This window comes from Podarcis tiliguerta, assembly GCF_965153285.1.
Source record: "Podarcis tiliguerta genome assembly, chromosome: 10".
Classification (NCBI taxonomy): domain Eukaryota; kingdom Metazoa; phylum Chordata; class Lepidosauria; order Squamata; family Lacertidae; genus Podarcis; species Podarcis tiliguerta.
Window position 1 is genome coordinate 56,424,436 of NC_139543.1, and position 12,830 is coordinate 56,437,265.

The following is a 12,830-nucleotide window of genomic DNA, read 5'->3' on the forward strand; positions in this document are numbered from 1 at the left end:
TTCAAATCGAGAAAAAAGGAATTCAGTAATGGGAAAATGGGAGTAGACAAGTGACTGACCACCAGGTGGCGAACAAGATGCAAATACATAGTTGCTGCATTCATGCGCTTGTTGGCTTGTGGTGTATATTCTATCTCTCCAACACCACCCTGGCTAAACTAGACATAAAGGTCGCATGATGCAACTTGGGTTGTGCCAACTTCCTGTAAAAGTATGTTCCCTCACCCACACACCATCCCGTTGTTTCTTCCCTGTTGTTTTACTCCTAGTGGGAGTTGCATCCATTATCTGACAAACATCCATCCGAGAAAAATAACATGTGGGCAGTTTAAAGCCCTTACAATGCTGCTTACAAGGAATATAAAAATATAATCCACATAATCATATAATACAATCTCACCATTACATTGAATAACCTTTTTACACGGTAACATAATCTAGAAGCAAGACCAGTACCATGCCATTAAAATTAGCTAAAACACTTTAAAGCAATTTGGGGTTCGGTTGGGTGGGTGCACCAAAAAACCTTTTAAGAGAAAGTAACTTGAAATAAATGGACCTTCAGAGCCTGTTTGAAGGTCTGTATTGGTGGAGCTGTGTGCACACAACAGTCCTTGGGAGAGCCAGCAATGAAAAGGCCCTGTCTCAGGTACCTGCCAACCCAATTGATCTTACAGGTGGATCTATGAGCACAGTTTCCATAGGTGATCTTGGGATCTGAGCATTTCTTGTAAGTTGCTCTGATAGGACCTGGATACAATCTTCCAGGTAACAGAAAATGGACAGGGAGCCACCATGCTTTAAAGTGTTAGATTAGGTTTAGGAAGACGCAGGTTCAAATGCCCACATAGCTGTGATGTTCATTATATCAACCTACCTTACTGGACTGCTATGAGAATGGGCACAGTATAAGAAAATAACAATTAATGATGCTGATGATGTAAGTCCAGTGAGGCTTGCTTCTGTGCATAAGGTTGCACCAGTTACTGCTTATGTTGTGCCAGATTTTAGTGCTGTTTGAACACTTTGTCTGACCCCACCTTACCTTCTTCCTTCCATAGGCAGTGTACAAGTTGGCCGATGTCTCCTGTAAGTGCCATGGCGTCTCAGGTTCCTGCAGCCTCAAGACCTGTTGGCTGCAGCTGGCTGACTTCCGCAAAGTGGGAGACCTCCTGAAGGAGAAGTACGACAGCGCCGCCGCCATGAGGATCAGCCGCAAGGGCAAGCTGGAGCTAGTGAACAACCGCTTCAATTCGCCTACTCCAGAGGATTTGGTGTACGTCGACCCCAGCCCCGATTATTGCCTGCGCAACGAAACCACGGGCTCCCTGGGCACCAAGGGCCGGCTCTGTAATAAGACCTCGGAGGGTATGGACGGCTGTGAGCTGATGTGCTGTGGCCGAGGCTATGACCAGTTCAAGAGTGTGCAGGTCGAGCGTTGCCACTGCAAGTTTCACTGGTGCTGTTACGTCAAGTGTAAAAAGTGCACAGAGATTGTCGATCAGTACGTCTGTAAATGAAGGGCCCACAAGAGCTACAAATCTATATTATATAAATCTATATAAATCTATTTTATATATTTGTATAAATAAATAGATGGCGATGATGATAATAATTAAAGACATTTATTTAAGAGACTTTTAAAAATCTAAAATGTTTCCATTAGAACAGCTAGATGGTTGGGCTGCTCCTTTGTTATTTAATAGGGGAGCAAAGCGGGGCGGGGGGGGGGGAGGTATTTGTTTGCTGGTTCCCTCCCAACCTTGACACAATGCATCCAGGATAAAAGGGATTCTTGAGGGTTCTCGAAAAGGATCTACCTACAGCTCCTTTATCACAAAAGCAGGAGGATGGGATATGTTCCCATTGCTATCTTGTGGCTGGATTTCACCTTGGGTGTGTTCTGTGCCTTTTTCAACCCAGCCAAAGGAGTGCCCTCCACGCTCAGGTCGATTTCCAAAAGGACTTTGTGTCATTTTCTGCTTCTTGTCAAAACACACTGTGGGATTCCAAACTACAAGGCGAATTACCTGTTTTAGATATGGGAAGAATGAATCAAAAGGCAGTGTCCGTGCCTGCTGTGGTTGATGTGTGGATTGAAGAGAGACTGTTGCACAATGGCAGATGGTCCCCCTGCATCAAGCGGGGGAAGGAAAACATTACCTTTGACCTAGAAGTGCTGCTTTACCCCTGCATATCCTGACAGAAACCTCGACATCTGATTCTGCTGCATTTTGTGGAATGAAGAAGCGCGGCAGCGGAAGTGGAGGGGGCTCTGCTGAAGCTTTGGAAAGGCAAAACTGTCAGAAGTGGTTTTGCTGGTTGGTGGATTTTCTCTTCTGTGGAAAAAGTACTGTGTGGTGTATTGATCTAACCTCAGGATACATGACAGCTGGTGACTGATCTCTTGGGACTACTTGGATTGTTTTGGGAAAGGGGCTTATTCGGCGTGTCTCTGGACTTGAGAGAAAAACAGACATGATTCAACACACAGGATTCGACAAACACAGCACCTCCGTCTCTACGCGGACTCAGATGGTCATGGGTGTCACAAGGGCTTTTTCATCCCCCTTGCCTCTGACCTAAATGTACAGTTTCTCTTTTAACATTAAATATCCCTTGTTCTTGCCCTCTCCCCTTGTTTTTGTGAGCACATTTGTTTTGTGTTGCTGCTAATGAATTTCACAGCACAGGGACTTTCTGCCAAGTTGGACTCCTTCCTGGTTTAAAACTTTTATTGCAGTCAGACCCAATTCTTGTGTTATTTTTTGATATGGTCAAGTCACCAAGAGGTGACATTTCGAAAGAATTATGTCTGTTGCTGGAAGACCGTTTGATTTGTACACTTCCTTGTGTGCTGAGAGCTGGTTTTCACCATCCCAATTACGAGGGTCATATTGCATTCTGCAAGTTATCTTGTTACCATTGACTGGCAACAATGTAGCAAGTGCAAGTCATAAGCCAAAAGAAGAATCAAATATTTCCTTAAAACTATTGTCATTGGTTCTGAAATACAGCATTAGGAAGTTCAGGGGAAATTCTGGAACATTACTCCATTCTTTTCTCATATCCACAGATTGGCTAGACTGGATGAAAATGGGCCAGAGCCATTTTTTGTTAAGGCAGAAGTGTGTAAGAAGGATGCCTTAGAAAAACCTAATCGGGGAGGTGAGCAGCAGTATTTTTTGCATCAGAGTAAAGAGAATGATAACAGATGATAATTGCAATAGCCTCCCCCACCCCATCCTGCAAACACAAAAACCTAATCTGCTGCAATTAGTAAACCAGCAGAACTAGGTGAGAACCTTTCTCCATGAAATATAGTTTTCCATATGCAAGGGTTGTTGTTGTTGGTATAGAGGAGTACAGACCTTAAAAGCCCACATGTATAGATTGAAGCTATCACAAATGCACTCCACATGTGCTGCTTGCAGGCAGCTTGGGTGGTATCCTCTTGTGTCAGCGATGCTGTGTTTGCCTAGATGGCAGTAGAGCAGGGTGAGGGGACTAGGTTGAGGAGAGCTCCAAGGCTGTGGCAGACCTGCAGGCATGACTGTGCCAACCCCAACCTTGTCACCACCACCTCATCCTGCCCCATCCTTGTCCAAAGGAGCATTACATGGCTGCCATGAGGCCATGTTGTTGCTTCCACCCCATGAGTCACTGCTGGGCTTTGTGAGTACAGTGGTACTTTGGGTTACAGACTCTTCAGGTTACAGACTCCGCTAACCCAGAAATAGTACCTCCGGTTAAGAACTTTGCTTCAGGATGAGAACAGAAATCGCACGATGGCAGCGCAGCAGCAGCAGGAGGCCCCATTAACTAAAGTGGTACCTCAGGTTAAGAACAGTTTCAGGTTAAGAACGGACCTCCAGAACGAATTAAGTTCTTAACCAGAGGTACCACTGTACTGTATTAAGCTTGACACAGCTGCAGGAAAGTTCTGTTTTCTAAAGGCCATGAATCCTGCATGTAGTTTGTCAGTATGACAAACACACATGCAAGTCTGTTTTGTACACATAGCAGGTAGCTTGAGGCGGACAGGGGCAAAGAGAAATTTTACATGCAATGAAATTCAGTGGTACCTCTAGATACGAACGGGATCCGTTCTGGAGCCCCGTTCGCATCTAGAGGTAAACATATCTAGCGATGGCATGTCTGCGCACGCGCGTGTCGCTTTTCGCCGCTTCTGCGCATGCGCGTGATGTCATTTTGAGCGTCTGCGCATGCACAAGCGGCAAAACCCGGAAGTAACATGCTCCATTACTTCCGGGTTGCTGTGGAGCGCAACTCAAACGCGCACAATGTGAAGCAAATTTAACCCGAGGTATTTCTGTACATATTTGCATTTGTCACAGGCAATAACATATATGTTGGATCCATACAATTTCCTTATGCTCCCTTGGAAAGGGATCATTCTTACCTGCTCTGCATGCAGAAGGTCTCAGGTTCAGTCTTTGGTATCTCCAGTTAGAGGAGGTCAGGTTGCAGGTGACTTTTTTAAATTTATTTTTTTGCCTTTGACCATTGAAAGCTGCTGCTAGCCAGAGTTCGATGAAGGGCTCGATGAAGGCCTGGTTCCTATGTTCTATATTGGAATGCTTGCCATGCATGAAATCTTCCTGAGCCTGACTTCAGGCTCAACTAGAGTTCTTTCCCCCCCAATTAAGCACTAATTATCAAGTATATGTAGTCATCCTACTCCTGATAGCCACCCCGTGGAATACAGGGTCATGAGCAATTGTTGTTTTCTTAACTTCCTTTACAGTGAGCGATGGATGAAAAAGGTTTGTTTTTTCAGTACCTACAGGGATCATTTGTACTTGAGCAATAGTCAGAAGGCCCAGCCAAAAACTGGAAACAATTACTGAAAATATTATTTGCAATACTTGCTTTTTAAAACAACAACTTTTATATTTTTAAAAAACAAATTGCCAATAGAAATAAGCAAGAGACCTATAAACCAGAGCTCTGTAAAATACAACTCAGGATTTTTACAAGCTCTGTTTTTCTCCAAACATTTTTAGTCATTTTTTTTTACCATTTCTGCTACTAAAGTTGTCAGCAATGCATATATTTCATAGGCAACAGATTTGAAGGGTCCAGAATATATAAGAGGGAGAGCATTCTGCTTGCAAATTAACTTGCTTTAAAAAGACTGTTCGGTTTAAAAAAAAAAAATATTTTAGGGTTTTAAACAAATCATTAATCCATACATTTGTTGGCATCCCAGAGAGCTATTTCTTGGAATACACCAAATGACCCAGATTTATGTTCTTTTTATATAAAATCCAAAGCCAAAGGTACAATAATTCAAAGTGATGAAAGCTGTTTTCCACCCATGGAAAAACTGAGAGGATAATGGCCTGATCTAGCTCCCTTAATAACAAACCAGTAATTGGAACGATCCCCAAATCCCATGAAATCTGTGCGCTACAAATGCTTGGAATACAGTATCCTTTTTTTTCTAAAAAAGAAAAACAGTGTTTTGGCTGCCTGAAAGGTGTTTCCTTCCTTCATATCTCTAACCTTTTATTGTGCAATGACTGCACACTGGCTTTTTTCACACACAACACTAAGCCAAACCATGGGTAAGAATGAATATACAGGTGTGCAGATACTTTAAGTGAAAATTCTGCTGCTTTACTCCTCTCTTATTCCTGCCTGCTGCTCTACCTGAAGCTAAACATACTAAACATGCTTGGCTTAGCATTACATCTGAACCCAGTCATGTCATCTGTCAGTGTTACATGTGAACTAGGGCACTGTATGATATTTGTTCTGAGGTCTAGGCTCTTTCTAGAGTTTTTGGTATAAAGTGATATTTAGATATGCTGGGTGATTATGCCCCCATCCCTCATTCTGGGATATAAAGAAAATCCCTGGAAATTTTGGAGTACAGGAGAGGAGAATGATCTGGAGAATTGTTATCCTTGGGAGATGGCATATTCCCATTTCAACCACTAAGAAAACAGCAAGGTGTCTCCTGATAAACCCAGTTTTTTGTATTTCTTAATGGAAAGTGTGAGAAATGCTCAGAGAAAATGAAAGGAGTTTCCAATATTCTGCTAAACATGGTATTATTATTTAAAATGTTATGGATACCCATCTTTCCTCCAAAAAGGACTGGCATTTTCCTTGACAATAACTAGGCTATAACACAGTGACTTGCCCAACAACAGTCTGTAAACTTGATAGCAGGCAAGATCTGAACAGAGATTTTCCATATCCAGCCTGAAAGTCTAGACGCTGTATTACACGTTACATGTTATCTAAATTGCAGTAAGATAGAAAAGACCAGGAGGCACTGTGAAGAACATAGTGTTGACACAATCTGTATCCATAGGGCCTACACTCGAAAAGTACACATGGATGGGACAAAGGTGAAATGTGAGGGGGAAGGCTTTGATGAAGGACTACCAATGATGAGGGTGGGTGTTGAAAGTTTTAACAGGTAGTACAAGGTGGGTTGATCAGAAAAGACTTTGTAAATGAAAAGGTTTTGAAGGCTTTAAAAGAGAGGTGGGAGTGGTATTTGTTACTGCACTGCAAAGAAGGGGGAAAGGTGCTTGAAACCAGAGGAGGCCATATAGCTAAGAGGAACAGATAATTTCTCAAATGGTTGGATAGATAGTTGTAGACTTTAAATAGTGCTCTGGAGTATACCCAGTAAGGCAGAATTGCATATGACTAAATAAGAAGTTTTGAGCTTTTGCACCAAACCAATCTCTGCTGCTCATACAACAATGGCTGACCATCTTTGCTTATTTGTACCTCACTTTCTTTATATTGAATTGGGGGTAAGGCATTTCTAAACTGTTTATTCCACTATTGTGAAATGTCACAACACTATATGCAGACTTATTTGGGATTGCTAGGGGCATGCTGGAGCCCTCTGGCAAGTAATTCCATGTGGAACCCACCATGGGTTTGAGAGTGAAGGTCTGCAGTGGGGGATGTCTCCTGCACTTGTTGAGGCTTCCACGATGTTTAGAACCCATATTATGCAAGGTTCTAGATCACACAGGGGGTCTCCATGAGTTCCCACTGCAAATCTTCACCCTCAAACTCATGGAGGGCTCTATATGGAATAAAGGTGATCCACCATAGCGGGTGGGCCTTGGCAGCATGCTCATTCTCCCACTGCCCTCCCTTGCATGTTTCTTTACAGGCAAGTACAGTAAATACACAAATAGGGCTTCAGGGGTAGATACCTCTGAGTAAATAACCTAGGCTCAAACTGGAAAAGTGCTGAGGGAATTATTTGCTTGTAAATCATCTTCCATTTGCCATTATTATCATCCCCTGGCTGTGAGAATATATACTGGAGTGAACTATGTTCAGGGCTGTCTCAAATCAATTTGGTATCACAAACATCTGCTCTGGATTGCATTACCTGTGAAGTTTGCTCTCCCCAACCCTTGGACTGTTCCAGATGATGTGGTACATTCTTTTGTGACACTCAGCTGCATTGCTGTCCCAGTGACTGCTTGGCTTGCTTGAGCAACCCAGTCAATTCTGGCTCATTTTTATTCAATGTTGGTTTATTTTGGCCTTTTTCTGCTTGCACTGAAAGATCTTGAGCATGTGAAAGATTGGTTTGCCAAACTGCTGATGTAGAAGCTCCAGCTTTAATGTAACACAATAATACTAACACTATAATTTAAGTGTACACCTTATACCTTTAAAGCACATTCAAAGCACATTCTGTCCTTCAAAAAATTATGGGCATTGTAGTTTGCTAATGGCTGCAGGGAATTGTAGCTCTGAGGGGTAAACTACAGTGCCCAGAATTCTTTGAGGGAAAGAATGCACTTTGAATGTACTGTAAACTGTGTACACAGTATTTGTTCAAACTTAATAAACGCATATCCTATACATTTAAGATAATGCTATAAAAATGTGTGATCACAGATTTATTTTGTTATTTGATTCCCCACACACTGTGTCATCAGTGAAACTGTATGTTGAGAGATACAGAGCAGGAAAAAGGAGCTACTCTTAAACACACTGTATGGTTGGACTATAGAATTCATTACTGCAAGATGTAGTGATAACCACTAATTTGGATGACTTTAAAAGAGGATTAATGGACACATTAATGGAGGAAAGGGCAATCACTAGCCACTAGCCATGATACTGTAATACCTCCAGTATCTGATGCAGTATGCCTCTCAATGCTAGCTGCTGGGGATCATGGGAGATGGTTAGTGCATTAATTTCTTGCTTGCAGGCTTACCAAGAGTCATCTGCTTTGGAACTGTCAGAACAGACCAGAAAGGCTTTTGGGGCGATCTATTTTAACATAGGGAGCTGCCCTACCTGAGTCAGACCATTTGCATACATAGCTCAGTAGTGTCTACAGCGGATAGCAGCAGCTCTCTAGAGTTTCAGAGTGCGGTCTTTTCCAGACCTACTTGGATTCTGTATGCAAAGCAGATGCTTCACTGCTGAGCTGTGGTCTATTACATTATTTAATCCAATACATTACAATATAAATTAAATATTTAAATCCTATAAATATCACACACACAAGTCTTCAGTTTCTGAATAAGTACCTAAGAGAGTCCCTTTGCTGGAGGTCATATGTATCAGCTGCCTCTCAAAGTCCCAGTTTGCCATTGGAACCTCACAATCAGGCCACAAAGGCGAGACTGCCCTCTCACTGTTGTTGTTTTTCTATAAAAACAGGACATATTCATTTCTGAAATGCCAATAAACCATTTTTGTTTTAAAGAGCACAGTATTTAAATCCAATTTTATGTTACTATATGAGGTATGATGAATCATGTTTACTAAATCTTTGTGGTTTGCATGGCTTGGCAAGAATGAGGACAACGGCTGTAGAATTCTAAGCATGCTGTCTCATAAGGAAGTACCATTCAATGTAGGGAGATTTAGGATACTTCCAGATGGGGTCTTTATATTGCAAACAGGTCATTCAAATCTGATTGTTTTGTGTGCATAATTTGCATGTTAGCTTCAATGCATTTCCTTTTTTCAGACATGGTATTTGTTGGAATTCTGCTGTTTGCCATCCACATTAGTGGACTGAACTTGATGGGATTGGTTTCCCCACCCCACCCCCATAGCTACTCCTTCTCCATCTTTCACTGCCTCCTTCCAGTCTGGGAATGTATTTTGTACCCATGTGCACAGCTTTAAAAACAAACAAACCTCGTGAAAGTGCGCAGAATCAGAATTACCAGTCCTTCATTATTAAGTTTTACAATAGGCAAAATGGAGTTTTATGCTTTTGGGAGGGGTTGGGGAAGGGATATCAATTTCCATCACTTCGCCCCCCCCCTTAATATACTGAGGTTTTGGGCAAGAGTGATATAGCTATATTCCTCCAGTAATTTGGTAGAGGCATGTGAAAATGCTGTATTTAAAATGTGCAATAGGCTCCCATAACATTGAACAGCACAAGCACACATTCCATCACCCAAAAAAACCACAGCAGCTTTGAAATACTGAAACAAGAGGTCTTATGCAAGCTATATATATACTAAATATAGATATTTCAAAATGTTGTGAAGTAATTCCCCATATGTAGTGTGTGGATGAAGAGCAAGGTTGCTGAAATTTGGATGTGGCAATCAGTGAAAATTGGTCTCATTTGGTCTTGGGACTGCCTGTCTGAAAGCATAATTACTGCCTGGTAAGGATTACAACCTTCCAGTGCAACATTACACATATCTACTCTTGACACGGCTCAAGGTCGCCCACAGAATGTGCAGTTTTGCACCTTAATCTCACTTACATCATTGCAACATCCACAGTTGGGCAATACTATTTACTGAGGCAAAACAAAAAATATTGACGACAGTGTGGCAAACTTTGAGTCGTCCAGAACTCTTCACTGGGCAAAGTTATCACACAAAGCAGAGAAGTGTGCGTGCCTGACGACAAGTTCTGTAGGACTCGGAAGGTTGCGATACTTTTATGACATTTTGGCTGGTCCCCCCAAAAGCACCGCTCAGCTGTTTTGGGAGGGTGCCGCCAAGAGGGCTACCTTTGCCTTTTAAATTACCGTACTTAAAACCCCAGCATTGTCATGACTGCAGGAAAAAAGTAGGAGTCTCCTGCTGCTGCTCTAAACAACATTTATTTGGGAAAGAAAGTAATAAAATTAAACACAAGCTTTGGCAACCATGTACATTGCTGGCCTCAAGCTATATACATACTTTTCTTATCAAGGAGGATATATTATACAGTAATAGGGACCAGTATTGCCACTTTCCCCTTCATCTGTCGCTGCCCTGAGGTCCTTCCCACTCCTCCTTTTGGAACCTCACCGCCTTCCTCGTACTTTGAAATCAACAAACCGCGCGAGCGCGCCGTTGAAAAACAACCGCCGCCTGAGCAACAGCCCCGCGCGACTCCGCTACTTCCTTAAGCAGCGCTCACCCATTACGCACTTTGCGCGGCGGCGGCCGAACCAGAACGCTTTAAGAGGACGCTTTAAGAGCCCGCGACCTACTTTCCTACCAATACGGAGGCGGCGCCTTCGGTTTCGGCAGGGTCACGCGCTCAAGCCGCCCGCCTCCGGGAAAACTACACGTCCCAGGGTGCCCTTGGGCTGAGCCTCCCCGCCCCTCCTCCCCCGAGCACGTCCTCCCGGCGTGGCTGACGCCTGCGCGTCCTCCGATTACGACGCTCCGCCGCCCATTGGCTGGCCGAGCCTCTTGCGATGATGACGCGCTCCGGGGCAAAGGGGAGGCGACGGGAGAGCTGAAAGAGGTGGCGAGTGAAGGCGGAGGGGGCGGGATTCCCGGAGGCGCCGGCGGCACCGTGGGGACTCCCTCCCTCCGACCCCCCTCAGCGCCGGACACAGCTGGGCAGCGGAGTGAAGGCCGTCCGGTAAGCCGGGCTGAGGGGCTGGGGGGCTCCGGGTTGGGGCGCCCCCTGAGGAGCGGGCGGCGGGGCCTCGGCCGGCTTCGCTGCCGGCTGACATAGGCCGCGGGGTGGGGGGTGCGACCTCCGACCTCCTCGCTCAGGGCCTCCTTAGGCCGCGGGGGTCGTGGTGCTCGCGGGGCGCTCTCTGCCGGATGACCTCGATTTCCTGCACTCGAGCCCCTCCTCTTGGGCGGCTGCTGCTGACCTTGGGCAAGTCACTTATCGCCTCTTCTCCCACCCCGGGAGCTGTAGTGATAAGTGGCTGCGAACGGCTTTCGGACTCTCGCGAAACGCCCAAGAGTTTTACTTTTTAAATAAATAAATGACCAACTCCCTTGAGTGTTGTATCCGGTACCTAATACACCTGTATAGTTTGAGTCTTTGGGTATACTGAAGTAATGGAATTATTAATTAACAAGCAAACAGTGGTATTTTTTTAAAAGGCTTTTCTGCCGCCCTACGTGCTTAAAGACGCAAAACCAGCGAAGTTTTGTGTAACCTTTTTAAAGGGCTCACGAATTTTATTATGGTGTGTGGCTTTGTGGCCTCTTAGTTGATATCTCTGGAAGTTTAAGACGAAAAGAAAGAACTCAAAAACCAAGCAACTCCATTCCCGCTCTTCTCCCCCCCTCCCCCGCAAAGTAACCATGGTTATCATCCTAAACACACTTAACACACTGCCCCTTGGGCAGCCTGCCTTACTTCTGAGTAAACATGGGCCTGCTCTTGGTTTTCCACACACATTTGGGTAGTCTTAATTGTTAATCATCACTTTAGGAGATGTCCCAAATGGTGACAACACTTGAGGTGAAAAGCGCTGGTCATGTTTTTGTAAACTGCTTCACAGCTGTTAGCAGTTTGAGCTAATTTGAGGAAATGAAGTGTTAAGTAGTTTTGAGGACTTCCATTTCAATAAACATGCAGAGGGCTACTTGTGAATCTCAACATTTCTATTGAGAATGTCAGTTGTCTGGGTATTTTGTACTGTACACTAGGTGTAAACCTGGACAAGAAAATGAATCTGATAAAATACTGATGTGAGAAAATACAAGTACAACCAGAGAACTATTTTACTCTGGTGGAGAGTGTGCTAGGCTTAAAATATAACTATTATGGACAAGGCTTGGTATCAGCAATTGTGTACTTGTGTCTGTTGGCAGAAGGTACAGCTTACACATATTTGAAATATTGGTAAAATGACAACTGTTCGCATGTATTTTATATTTGGAAATACTGCTTTACTCAGAAATCTTAACACACCTGGCCTTTTGTAAAATTGGTACTGCAATTTTTTCTTGAGAATGTGCAAAACTAATGTTCAAAGCCTATGCACTCCTTGGAGTAAGTGTAATTGAACTTAACATAAATAAGTATGTGTATCATAAATGAGAAGTTAATCTACCTAGTTATGGAATCTTGAGCAGATTCTAGAATAGTAACTTATTGGCTGCAGTGGCAAAAAACAAACAAACAATGACCGTTTGGCACACCAGAGACCAAGGCTACAATCTTTTTCAGAAACTCAAAGAAGTGTACAACCAACTTCACCAAAACAAAATAAAACAATATTTTAAACCTCTATATTCTCATATATGAAACATAGTGTATCTGAAAAGTACAGTGTCACTCAAAGGATTGACAAAACAGAAGTTAAATAATGTTCTTGCAGTGGCTTGCAACATTGTTTTGGTGGCTTGTATCCATCACTGCTGTTTGTTGGATTAAATCTTAGTGGCTCATAGAAAGGCCCAAATGTGGCCCTAACTTCAACAGTCCTTTGCATTCACGTATAGGTTTAGGATTCTCCCAAAGTGGTCATCTAATTATTTATAGCTTTGTTACCAAGAAACATATTCCTTGTTTATAAAGAAACTGCATATATGGTAACTTCACTCTAACAAATATAGCTTTTTATGTTTTCAAACTGTACT

At 43.3% G+C, this 12,830-nt stretch overlaps 2 protein-coding genes across 8 annotated transcripts in view; both read left to right on the forward strand.

The window, feature by feature from the left end:
- Window positions 1-2,635, forward strand: part of WNT5B (Wnt family member 5B) — a 122,660-nt gene extending 120,025 nt beyond the window's left edge. For all 7 annotated transcript variants that reach the window (XM_083402300.1, XM_083402303.1, XM_083402299.1 and 4 more), the window contains one exon: window positions 1,062-2,635. In XM_083402300.1, coding sequence (XP_083258426.1) covers window positions 1,062-1,520 — 459 coding nt within the window. In that variant the 3' untranslated portion in view covers window positions 1,521-2,635. The remainder of the gene's footprint in view (window positions 1-1,061) is intronic.
- A 7,789-nt stretch (window positions 2,636-10,424) lies between these two features.
- Window positions 10,425-12,830, forward strand: part of ADIPOR2 (adiponectin receptor 2) — a 33,639-nt gene continuing 31,233 nt past the window's right edge. Inside the window, exon 1 of the mRNA XM_083402337.1 lies at window positions 10,425-10,863. The gene's annotated coding sequence lies outside the window, so the exon portion shown is untranslated. The remainder of the gene's footprint in view (window positions 10,864-12,830) is intronic.